This window comes from Saccopteryx leptura, chromosome 3 (assembly GCF_036850995.1).
Source record: "Saccopteryx leptura isolate mSacLep1 chromosome 3, mSacLep1_pri_phased_curated, whole genome shotgun sequence".
Taxonomy (NCBI): Eukaryota; Metazoa; Chordata; class Mammalia; order Chiroptera; family Emballonuridae; genus Saccopteryx; species Saccopteryx leptura.
The window spans coordinates 355,328,863-355,341,100 of NC_089505.1; the positions used below are offsets into that span (position 1 = coordinate 355,328,863).

Genomic DNA, 12,238 nt, shown 5'->3' on the forward strand with positions numbered 1-12,238 from the left:
TATTTATTTTTAAATATCCCCTAATTTTTGTGAGTAGTATATTTTTTAATTCAGGAGAGGTCATTTTGCCCTCAAATACTGGACTTCTGTCAGTATGAGGGTCTGTACTCATGTTGCCAAAGACAAACTGACACTTTTATATTCAGATCCCATACAACTATGTACATTTCTTGGATAAAACTTTTGATTTGTAAATGCAAAGGCAGAGATGCTTTACCCAAAGTCAGAGTCTGTTTTTTATGTCAATAGATGTATATATAGTAAGACCTCACTTAATGTCGATAGGTCTTAGGACTACAAGCGAAACAACAGATAATGAAACCAGTCTTGCTATAGGCTAATTGATATAAGCAAGAGTTAAGTTCTTATGGGTTATCACTAACCTTAGAATGAAACAACCTTGAACAAAATGATATCACTAGAGGATATGCTGTATGTGAGGTGGCTTTGTACAAGCCACAGAGAGCTGTTTACTGTGACCTTGATAGAACTGAGTTTACCTTGTGCTTTTACTGAGTGTAAAGAGAGAGAGAAAGAGAGAGAGAGAGAGAGATCAGATTCCATCTTTAATCCTCCTCTTAACCCATAGTTTAAAATACTTTCCCACTAGGAAAAAAATCTGTTTCCTTTTGGTGTCAAATAAGGATAGAATTGGAATCAACCTCCCTCCCAATGCACTAAGTAACCGAAGCTTCTATAAAATTGCTCAGTCATCTTCCTACTGGAAATGGCAATTCAATGCCCCCCCCCCCATTCAGTACAGCTAACGGAGAGAACAGAGAGCGTTGGGTCATGACTGAGAACTCTGGGTCTGACCTTGAAGAGCTATGGCCTGCGATCCCAGCTCGGTCACAGACACATGATCTTGGGCAAGTGACTTAACCTCTCTAAACTTTAGCTTCCTCATCTATAAAATGGGTCCATTTTGTCCTGGCTGGGTAGCTGAGCTGATTAGAGCATTGAACTGATGTGCCAAAGACTCTAGGTTTGATCCTCAGTCAGGGCGCTTACAGCAATCAACCAGTGAATGCATAACTAAGTGGAACAACAAATGGATGTTTCTTCCCCCCACCCTCTTTCTTTCTCACTCTAAAAAATTCAATCTATAAATAAAATTTAAAATGGGTCCATTACTATACTTCACTTATGAGCATTCAGGTGACCAATTTGTCCCAGTATGCTTGGCACTGTCAGAGGGTGAAGAGAGAATAAGTCTCATCGGCCACTCATCTATCATATTATGATAATGAAATCCGTGGGAGGCACTATGCAAAGTTCTCTGAAAATAATGATGAACAACAGGACACAGGGGAGATAAATACACTAAATTATAACACTGGCTTCAGATAGTATGGGGTTGGCAAAGAAAGAAGCCCTAAGAAAGGAAAGAGATAAAAGATTATTAAAGATTGTTAGTTTCTGAAAATGGCAATGCCCTTTGATGGCAAAGTACTATTAGAAACATAAAATGATAAAAAAAAAATATCTGGTTATCATGACCAGCAGTTCATGGTTTGTCCAAGACTTTCCTGGTTTTACCATTGCAAGTTGTCAGTCCACGGCATCTGGTCATTCTATGTCAGGGTCAAAAGCAAGTGCCTAAAGGCAGACAAAGCCGAGTTATGGACTCTAAGAGTAAGTGTGAAAAAACAAAAGCACAAACACACACACACACACACACACAGATTGTCGTTTTCACCCCATCAAGTGTGGAAAGAACGGACAGGTGGCAGCCGAGAGCAGCAGTCACAAACCCTAGTGGAAGGGCCTGTACCCAGCCACCTATTTTGGTCCAGCCAATAAGCTAAGAATCGTTCTTTTTTTTTTTTAATGGCTGGGGAAAAAAAATCTAAAGAAGAACAATATCTCTTAAAGCATGAAAATCCTATAAAACTCAGATTTCAGCATCCACGAATGAAGTTTATTGCAACAAAACAAAGCGCATTTATTTAGGGGAGCGTCTTACGTTGTTTTCCTGCTGGAAGGACAGACTCGAGTCATTCAAGACTTTATGGCAAAGCCTTTTACAGAAAACACATGCCAACTCCTAGAGGCAGCGGACGGATTATTGACAGGAACAATAATAGCCTACAAATAATGATGAATTAAAAAATATTTTTATATTTTAAGAGAGGCCACAAATCTGGATTTTCATGTGAAACTGGTTGACTTGTAAATTTTGGCATCTCATTTATTTCTCAAATATCATGTGGGCACAACAAAGGCATCTGTGGTCTGTATCCAGCCTGCAGGCCTCCATTTGACGTCTGGTGTTCTCTACTAATGCTTATCCCGAGAGGTAATTACATTAGCTCCTTAATTTGAAGGCAAATCTATTACAGCTGACGATTAGTCGATTGCTTCCCATTTCAAATGTGTTCACAATGCAATTGCTTTACCCATTAGTGCCTTTCTGGGATCATCAATTCTTCTCAACAGCTTATAAAAGCTTTTTCCCATCCTGAATAGAATAAAATCCTCCCTTCCTTTACCCTCACCCTGCAGTTTTTGTCTATTTTTTTCTATTTCCTGTTTCTTCAAAGGACGGTCTCCACCCGCTGCCTCCAGCGTGGTCTCCCATTCTCTCGTCAATCCAGTGCAGCTTGGCTGCTTTTCAGACCACTTCATTAGATGTGCTTCCAGGAAGGTCATAGATGACCATGTTCTTGCAAAATGCGATGGATGCTTTCAAATTCCCGTCCCATTTGACATTACTGGCCACTTCCTCCATTTGGAAGTGTCTCTATCCTTGGGTTTCACAATACTCTCTCCCTTTCCTGGTTCTTTCTCTTACCTCTTGGAATGCTCCTTCCATTGTTTTTTTGTTATTTTTTTTCCTAGCTTGATTTCATTTAACTAATATTTTTTGAACACCTGACTTGGAACGAGCATGGTGCTAAGCAAGCATTCTCCAAATGGAGCCAGTAAGGATCTCACTTGACAAGAAATAAAACTTAATTCCCCTACAATCAATTGTATTTTATTTCTACCCTAAGCTTCCAGCATACGTGGTTTATGTGATGTTTTCATTCCATCCTTACTGAGGATCCCATCTCTCCCCAGGGCCACATCAGAATCCAGTAAATGGGAAACGATGGGAGAAGTGTGACAGACGTGCACGTCTTCACCATAAAAAGATCCAGGTCCTTTGCGGTTTGCCAATGCCCTGTTTCCAAGGTATGGCCAGGACACCCAGAGCCTAGAGTTCCAACTTTCTAAAAAAACTATAGAGCACGCCTGGAGTCTAACCTCCTGCCCAGGTCCGCAGACTCTCTCCATTCTGAAACCCTGGAAACGTCTTTTTCTCTCTTGGCATTCTAATGCCTATTTCTTTTCACCTCTTCAGTGGGCTTAGGTTTTCCCAAAAGACAGAAAATCCATTCATTTCAAACTGCTTCTGCTCCCTACCCCAGCTCTGCAAAATGTCCCAAAGCTGAGAAGACACCCTTCAGGGGCATGCCTTTCTTGGTGAGAGGCAGAGTTCTAAACGGAGGGAACATTTTTCCAACTTATGTTTTCAGCGAGCTGTCCTGCTATAATTCTTATGCCAATTCTGAGAAGTGGGTATTATTGTTGCTATTTTTTACATGAGAAAAATTTAGACTTTGACTTTAAATTGCTCAAGGTCATGTAACTACAAATCTCCAGTTTTTACCACCTAACAAGGACTGTTTCCTTGCTTCTGTCCTAAAACGCTGGTGGTCTTCCTCTCCCAAAGTGCTGCAGAGGGTCTCGAGTGTTCAGTGGAACACTAATCAGCGCCTGAGTGCTGCGTGAGAAAACTACCAAAAGGCAGGCAGAGAACCGCCTGAAGGAACAGGATCCAGTGTTCACGTGGGGACTGGAGATTTGCCTGTTCCGAATAGCAAGAGAGTAAAATTTTCTAGGGCATCACATGCACTTGGAAACTTTAACCAAAACAGAGCATCCCTGCCTAGAGGGGTCAAGGTCATACGCTGATAAAATTATGACAGAGACTTTACCCTGGACATAACCAATCAGGAGGTTTTGTGGGAGGAGATGGCACTTATGGGAGATGTTCTCACACTGTATCATCACCACAGCCCTACAGAAAGAACTCTGTTCTCTACAGAGCTCTATGTTTTAGCTCCTCCCTCCAACTTTCTCTTCCCCTCCGTAGAGTATCCCCTCCATCTCTGTCCAGTACAGTGCACGCATGTGATCTGCCACGTCGGCACACACTAGGTGGCAGTCCTTTCTTTTTCCCGAATAAGTCTTCTTGGTGATGGAATACCTACTCAATTCTGTTTTTATGGCCAATAGAGCTTCCTAGAAATGCAGCCCAAACAGGAAATACCACCAGTCTTGGTTGGGCCTCCAGCAGAGCTGTACTTACCCAGCCTGCAAACTCAAACATCTAAATCTTGTTCCTCACTGCCCCACACAGTCCCCCTGCTCCAAGCCATGAGAGAATTCCCATCGCCTTCACCACTTCCCACCCACAAGGCATCCCAATCCTGACTCAGCAGAGAGATAGTGAGAGACAGATGAAGTAAGACGAACACACACAGGAGGAATCATCCAGACTTCACTGACCACCCCCTCCTCCCAACCACCACAGGGAATAATGGGAACTGGAATTTGGGGACTGTGGCAAACCCACAGCATCAAACCCAAATAGCATCAAACATTACTTTTGTTCAGAGATTTTTTTAAAAAAGACAACTCTTCAAAAAACAATTGAGAATCTTTTGCCCTTGGGAAATGATGTGGCTGATTTCCTGGTTTACACTGTTTATAATGAACTCATTTTAGAAAGATGGGTTTTGACTCTATCCACTAGAGCAGGGCCACCATGCTAGCAAGAAGTTGGCAACGTGTTCAATGAAAGCATGAATGGACCAAGGTCTCAATAGTAAAAAAAAAAATACCCCAACTTAAAATAGTCTTCCAGACCTCATTTAATAGAGTCCCTGTCCTTCCAGAGACTTTCATAAATAGCCCCACAATTAATGATATGTGTTTATCTGCAAAGCCACTCACCTGAAATACACAGGGGCTGATGTTCTCTCTGGATATGGAGTTTATTTATGAGAAGGAGGACTTGACCTAAAGATAAAAATAAAGCGGCAGTACTCAACTAAATTTGCAACTGCTCTCCCAAAAAATCTTGGGTGTAACCTATTTTGAAAAGAGTTCAGTCTGAGGTGATACAGAAACATAGCTAAGCAAGGAGTTTGTAACTATAGAAAAAATAGAATCGACCCTTCTCCTTTGTAACACTTCCATTGGGAGACAGAACTACAGCATCTAATAGGTGGACTCTGTCTCATCAGATATATTTTGTGTGGAATTATATTTAGATGATACTATATAATTATTTAATATTGCAGTCAATGTACTGAAATCTTAGATCCTGTTACACCTGAGAATTCACAATTATTTTCTGTTGAACTTAAATAGAATTTAAATGCTGCAACAGGGCCTAGAAGGATCTACTGACCTGGTCACTACCAATCTTGCCATTGTGTTCAGGCATACCTGATTTCTCCCAGACCCTCAAGCGTTCCAAGCTCTTTCCAACCCCCAGTCCTTGGCCATGTTCTTTCTTTTCATCCTTACGCTTTTTGAGGCCAGCTGTTTTTGTCTTCCAAGTCTTGGCTGTGATGTCATCTACAGAGCTCCTCTTTTTCCACCCCCTTGTCAGTCTGCACCTGCTTAATTCTTTTAAAGCACATGTTACAGCTAAACATTGGGGACTTTTGAAGGGGTCTGTTTATCCCCTTAAAGTACAAAGCTCTACAACATCAAGAACCATGTTTATTTTATTTACTATTTATCCCCAATCACAAGTAGAGGTATTGGCATGTAGTAGTAGATGCTCAATAAGTCACTACTGACTATTGAATGAAGAATGAGTCATAGTCTAATTCATGTCTACCAAACTTTTAGCTTACCCCAAACTACAAAGCCCGATTCAAACATTCTTCTCCCTTCCCATCTTTGGTCTTCCCCTTCCCATAAAATCTTCCCTAAGCTTCTCACTTCTCAGTGGTTACAGACAAGGCATATAAAGTGCTAGAGACAGGCCTGGAACATAATGGCTTCTCAATAAATATAGCTATCATTAGTATTACTAGTTACTCATCAGTGTTTCATGTTCTCTTCTCCCAATGCATTCTGTGGCTGTCTCCCAACCATCAGTGTTCCTCTTACCACTCTCCTGATTTCTCCCATATCCCCACAGTAGCTGCCTTACTTTTGGTTTAGTATATTGTTTATTTGACATGTTTTCCTTCTTAAATTTAATTTTTAAAAACAGGTATAGAAATTTAAAGGCCATCTCACTGATCTTAAATGAGGAAACCATGAAAATTTATTAAAAAAAATTTTTTTAGACAATTAAATTTAACAGGGTGACATTGGTAACCAGAGTACACAGATTTAGAGAAAACATCTCCACATCATTTGGACAGTCGATTATGCTGTATACCCATCACCCAAAGTCAAATCCTCTTCTATCACCCTATATTTTGTTTCTCTTTAAGTCCCTCTCCTTCCCCATCCCCCCAACCCTCCCTTCCTCCCTTCCCCTCACCCTGGTAACCACTGTACTTTTATCAATTACTTACTGACTTTTAGAGAGAGAGGAAGGGGAGAAAGGGGACTTTGATCTGTTCCTGTATGTGCCCTGGCCAGGGATTGAACCAGCAACCTCTGCACTTCGGCACAATGCTCTAAATGACCGAGCTATCTGACCAGGGCTGGGAAACCATGAAAATTAACACAATGAAAACAAAACAACATGCTGTTCTCTTTTCTCTTTTTTAAAAAGTAGGAGATTAGCAATTGTTACAGACATGACAACATTAAGGTGAGTCTTTCCCCGTGACACAATCAGAAGGACCGAGAATGTCTGAATGACTGCCTTTCTTCGGGCTTCATCATCATTGAAAGCCACACTCCGGTCCATCTAACATCACCTCACCCACCATGTGGACCCTTCCATCATTCTGTATTATTATTAGAACTTTTTACTTGGCACTTATTAGTATCTAGCTGATTGGTTCATTTTACTTTTATGTCTGTAATTCATCCCACTGTCTTAATTCTCTTTATATTCTCCATGGTTCTTAGATTGAGGCTTTATACAGAGTAGGTATTTAATTCAGTCTCAGTTGAGTCTAATACTTAGAGCTTTGAACCAACTTGGTCAAAAGAACCTATAGTTCCAAACTTCAAAATGTTTTAAAAAGAGGTTAAGTGAGAAAGGATATTAAGGAGTTTTTCTGGTTTCCTTTCCCCTCTGCCCTCCCAGTTTCTCATAGATATGTATGTCCCTGAACCCTCTCCTCCTGCTCCTCTGAGCATCGAGAATGCCTGTCTGACCGTGTGAACTATGTTCGACTAGGGAGAGGGCCCAATACTGGAAACGTATACAATTCATGCATGAATATGCCAGAAGCAACCACTCTAATTCAGAAGTAAAATAAAGGCCAAATAAAACCAGAAAAAAAACTGAATGAGTGATTTATTATATTTAAGATTGGTTTATAAGGCTTAAATATGTCTGTCATCATTAACGGTAAATAAAAGCAACTTTACAAAATCACTGTTTCAATACAGTACAGGACTAAATGTGGCAACTGTGCATCGGAAAATGATGATTTCCTCAATGCAGATATCAAATTGGCAGCACCATTTGGAAGCTTCCACTAAAACGCAAGCTGCAGTATTTAATACAAGCTCTACACAGGACGCAAGACTACATAACCAAGCGTTAGGGACGAACAGTGGAGTCATCCAGGCGTAATGTATAAGATTTGGTACAGGATTAAAAGACTAACATTCTTTTTTAATGTCCTGGTTTCAAATTAATAAATACAAAAACAATATAAAAATATACACCGGTTGATAAGACTGCATTGCGGAGGGTCAGGAAGTCAGATCTCACTCTCATACGTATGCAGGTATGTCTTTAGTGCCAGGATTTCTGAGTAGGTGCGGCTGGTCTTGCGGAAGAAATCCAGGCTGGTGAGATGTTCGATGTCCCGCACCCGTGCCGTGTGCATCTTGATAAGATCTTCTACCCACTTCGACTCATCCTCCAAGCTCTGTGATGGAAACAGAACACAATCACAGTCAGAATGGTCCAGAGAAGGTGCTCCCGACGGTCAGTTTGCTCCGAGTCCACAGAGGACCTCTCCACACTCCTGCGCCCGGAGCCACTGTGGCTTCATCCCTCCTGGTCCCTCTGCGACCCCACCGCCTCCCTGTCAGTAACGCGCCACAAAGGCCGGCTCTCTGCTGCTAACGCTTTCAACAGCAATTAGCTGCACTAAGTAAACGGGACGGGGTGTGAAAGGGCATTTAAACTCAATGACATAAATCACAACTAGGAAAACTGAAGGTTTTAAAAAAATATTATTTTAGAGAGAAAGAGAGGAGGATAGAAAAAGTGAAGCAGGAACATTGATCCGTTCCTGTAAGTGCCCTGACCAAAAATCAAACACGCAGCCTCTGTGCTTTGGGATGACGCTCTCACCAACTGAGCCATCCAGCCAGGGCGGAAAACTAAAGATCTTGGAAAATTCAGTGATGCATTTCTTCTCACCGCAGTCAAATTACAGTGTTGAGCACAAAGGACAAGTGATTTGGAATGCCCTCCTGCCTCCCCAGCAAAGTGAAGAGCGTGTGCCCAATGCACAAAATTATACGTGTGCATTCCTAGTCTTTCAGAAGAACCTGCTACATCAACTACATCATCTACCAGATTGCAATGAGTGGATATTTGGTTAATGAGTTTGACTAGAAGCAGCTCAGCTAATACCCCCGGGACTTTGGGACCCAAGAGACCTGGGTTGGAATCGTGGCTCTACCACTTCCCGGCTGTGAGACACTGGTCAAGCTAGTGGGCCTCTCTAGGCTTTAGTTCCTCCGCTGGTTCACAGGGAGGATAACGCTGCCCTCAGCACATCCCTGGGAGGTAGGGAGGTGGGGAAGGAACTAGGGGCGGGGGAGGAGGGAGGCAAAGTAAGAAAACAACAGCACAGAAACAAGAAAGAAAACCTCTTTCTGTTTTAACTACTTGCCAACAACTGCCTCATCAGCACACAGTCCAGACGAAGGACATTCAGACGACCCACACCCATCAATTTATTTCATGTCTAAGTTGAAACTAAAAAGCAATTCAAGAGAAGCAGTCCTTTACATTTCAACAATAGCTTTTTTCACTTTTGAGGGAAGTTGAGAGCAAGAATAAAATCTGAGCGCTCTGAGAATTATGGAGGAATGCCTACCTTTCACCAGGAGACATAAAGCAGAAAGACCTTTGCAAATAATCCCACCCAATGTGCCCAGGATTGTGATGGCTTCCAAGAGTCCTTCTACAAATTGAAGGGTGGCTGCATGTCCCAGGGCTGAGGATGTGCAGACATGCCCTCGCCCAACTCTTTTACCGCTAGTGGTCTCAGTGAACCAAAGCCCAAGAACCTGCAATGGGTTTTCTCGGAAAGCTCCAACCCACACAGACCTGGACAGGGACCTACCGCAGCTTGTGCCAGTGCTAAATATGTCCCCTGAGGGTGTTGGTTCAGGAAACTAATGCCCGGCCATCCTGGGCAAAATGAAGAAATAGGAAGAAATTGCTTTGCAGACTGAGGAAGTAAGGATTTTAACCCTCCACGCCGCACCCTCTTAACCTAAGCTAACCAAGATCACTGGGATTCACAGGAAAGGAAAGACCTAAATATAACTCTACCCACAACGGTACTGACCAGTCCCCAGTGTGACCATATAATTAACGAAGTAGGAGGTCTCTAAACCCTGCAAGACCCCCTCAAAGTAAGCAGAGTAAGCATAAAGATATATTTTGGGAGAAGTTTCATATTCAACTCATTTATTTGATTTTCAATGGTCAGTAAGTCTACTTGTTGCTTTGTGAATGCAGTCATTTGAATGTGTAGACAAGGGGTGAAAAGTTTTTTCCCTAATTTAGATAATGGCCAGCTGTGATTTTAAGAACTCAGGGGAAAATCTATCTTTTGCTATTTCTCTCCTTGGGAAGTGATTTGCCAGATTCATTTGAGGGACGTTTTCTTCTGGTTCTTACATGCTAAAATCTAGCCTTGAATTAATCATTAGGAAATACTAACTATGCTACAAATGACAAAAACGTCTTCAACCTGATGTTAGCTGGCAATCTGCAGAAGTATTTGCTGAGGGAGACTCTAGTGTAAAATGTAAAACTAAAAAAAAGTTCAAATAAATGTTCATGTGCACCAAAGGAACAAAGAAAGGAAAATTTTAATAATAAATCACTTAGAACATTAATGCAAACAAAAGCATCGTCCATGAACTTGCTTATTGTGTCTACTACTATAAAAATTTACTCTTCACCTGCTTTTATACCTGACTTTATCCTAATTGAGTTTGTTAATTCAAATACTGGCAGTGTTTTATGTTTGTTTTGTTTTTGTTTTGTTTTTGTTTTTGTTTTAGAGAGACAGACAGGAAAGGTGAAAGATGAGAAGCATCAACTTGTAGTTGAGGCACTTTAGTTGTTCATGGATTGCTTTTTCGTACATGCCTTGACTGAGGGCTTTAGCCAAGCCAGTGACCCCTTGTTCAAGCCAGCAACCATGGGCTTGAGCCAGTGACCTTGGGCTTCAAGCCAGCAACCATGGGCTTGAGCCAGTGACCTCCTTGGGCTTCAAGCCAGCAACCATGGGCTTGAGCCAGTGACCTCCTTGGGCTTCAAGCCAGCAACCATGGGGTCATGTCAATGATCCCACACTCAAGCCAGTGACCCCACGTTCAAGCTGGAGGGCCTGTGCTTAAGCTGGATAAGCCCATGCTCAAGCTGGTGAGCTCGGAGTTTTGAATCTGGGACCTCAGCATCCCAGGTTAACACTCTATCCACTGCACCACCACCAGTCAGTCCAAAGACTGGTAGTTTTAAGGTGAGCATCAAAGCAATGACAGGTTTTTATGTAGATAGTGGGTTCTGCAATGAAAAGCTTGCTGGCCATGAATGCTACAAGAAACACTGCTAAGCTCTACGCAGAGTCAGGAACCAGGAAGAAGAGAAAAACCTATGAGGATGTAAGTGGATTTCATTTGTCAGATGAGAAATTTGCTAAAGGTGACTCAAGAACTGATTTGACCTGAATTGAGAATAACATTTTTTAATTCTCCCATCACCAAATTCCCCTAATGGGAGAGGAGCTTGAAATTATACTCCCTAGGAATTTAGGTAAACCTTAAACAAAACAGCCCATTATGAGTAGGAAATGTTCTTTCCAGTTTCGATTTCATCTTAAAGATGCACAGCAATTTTGGAATTTCATTCTATATATGTGTTTAATTTTACCTCCCCAAACAAGTGTTTAGTAAATCTGAAGTTCAAAGAAGGTATATCATGTTATATACAGAGGCATTCCACTCTTCTGGTACACCTTTAGTGAATCTTTGTGGTGATAAACAATCAAAATTGAGAAGGTCAAGCCCCTAAGTTGATGACAACTCATCACTCTTACAGCCTCCTTCTTTCTCCACTTCCCATCCAATTATTTAGAAGATCTGAATGCTCCTCTTTCTGGTATAAAATGGCTGCCCCCCACGTTTCTCTTTCAATTTCCAAGACCACAACCCCAGTTCAAGTTGTTACTTCGACGCCATGAATCTCGCCAGAGGCCATTGAGCACCACGCTAGATCCCCTTCCATTCAACTTGATCTCCAAAAGCAGAGCCTACAATGTTGCTCTTACGCTTAAACATTACATGGCTTTCTAATGACCGTGCGGTAAGAAAAGTTCCTAAGGTTCCACTGCGGAGATCTGATAAACTTGAAAGAGGGTGGGCTTCTGAAGCCAGAGGCCTGAAACCTACAGGTCTGCTCTCCTACTGACTAAGTAGGTCATCAGCTAACATACTTTTTCTTTATGAGCAATAGGTTTCTCAAGAGTTAATAAAAGAAGTTCAGGGAGAGCATCTTTCCCTGCCTTATAGGGTAATTAGATAATTAGAAGTGATCTATGTAAAGGACCTGCACAGTACTTGGATGGTCACATGTCCTCAATGAAAGGCAACAGCCACTACTGCTGCTCCTATGACTATTATTACGATTTCTTTCATTTTAGATTTGATTTCAAGCAAGTTTTAAAACCTTATCCAAATTGCCAGGTAGAAAACCAGTCACGAGGATGCAAGGAACAGTATGGAGAATATAGTCCATTTTTACTCCAGTGCAATAACTAGGTATGGCGCCAGATGGGCA

The 12,238-nt window shown here is 41.7% G+C and overlaps 1 protein-coding gene across 4 annotated transcripts in view; it reads right to left on the bottom strand.

Moving 5' to 3' along the window:
• Positions 1-7,475: 7,475 nt before the first annotated feature.
• The window catches only part of ENPP2 (ectonucleotide pyrophosphatase/phosphodiesterase 2), a 104,710-nt gene continuing 99,947 nt past the window's right edge, over positions 7,476-12,238 (bottom strand). For all 4 annotated transcript variants that reach the window (XM_066379401.1, XM_066379400.1, XM_066379399.1 and 1 more), the window contains one exon: positions 7,476-8,075. In XM_066379401.1, the coding sequence (XP_066235498.1) occupies positions 7,905-8,075 (171 nt within the window). In that variant the 3' untranslated portion in view covers positions 7,476-7,904. The remainder of the gene's footprint in view (positions 8,076-12,238) is intronic.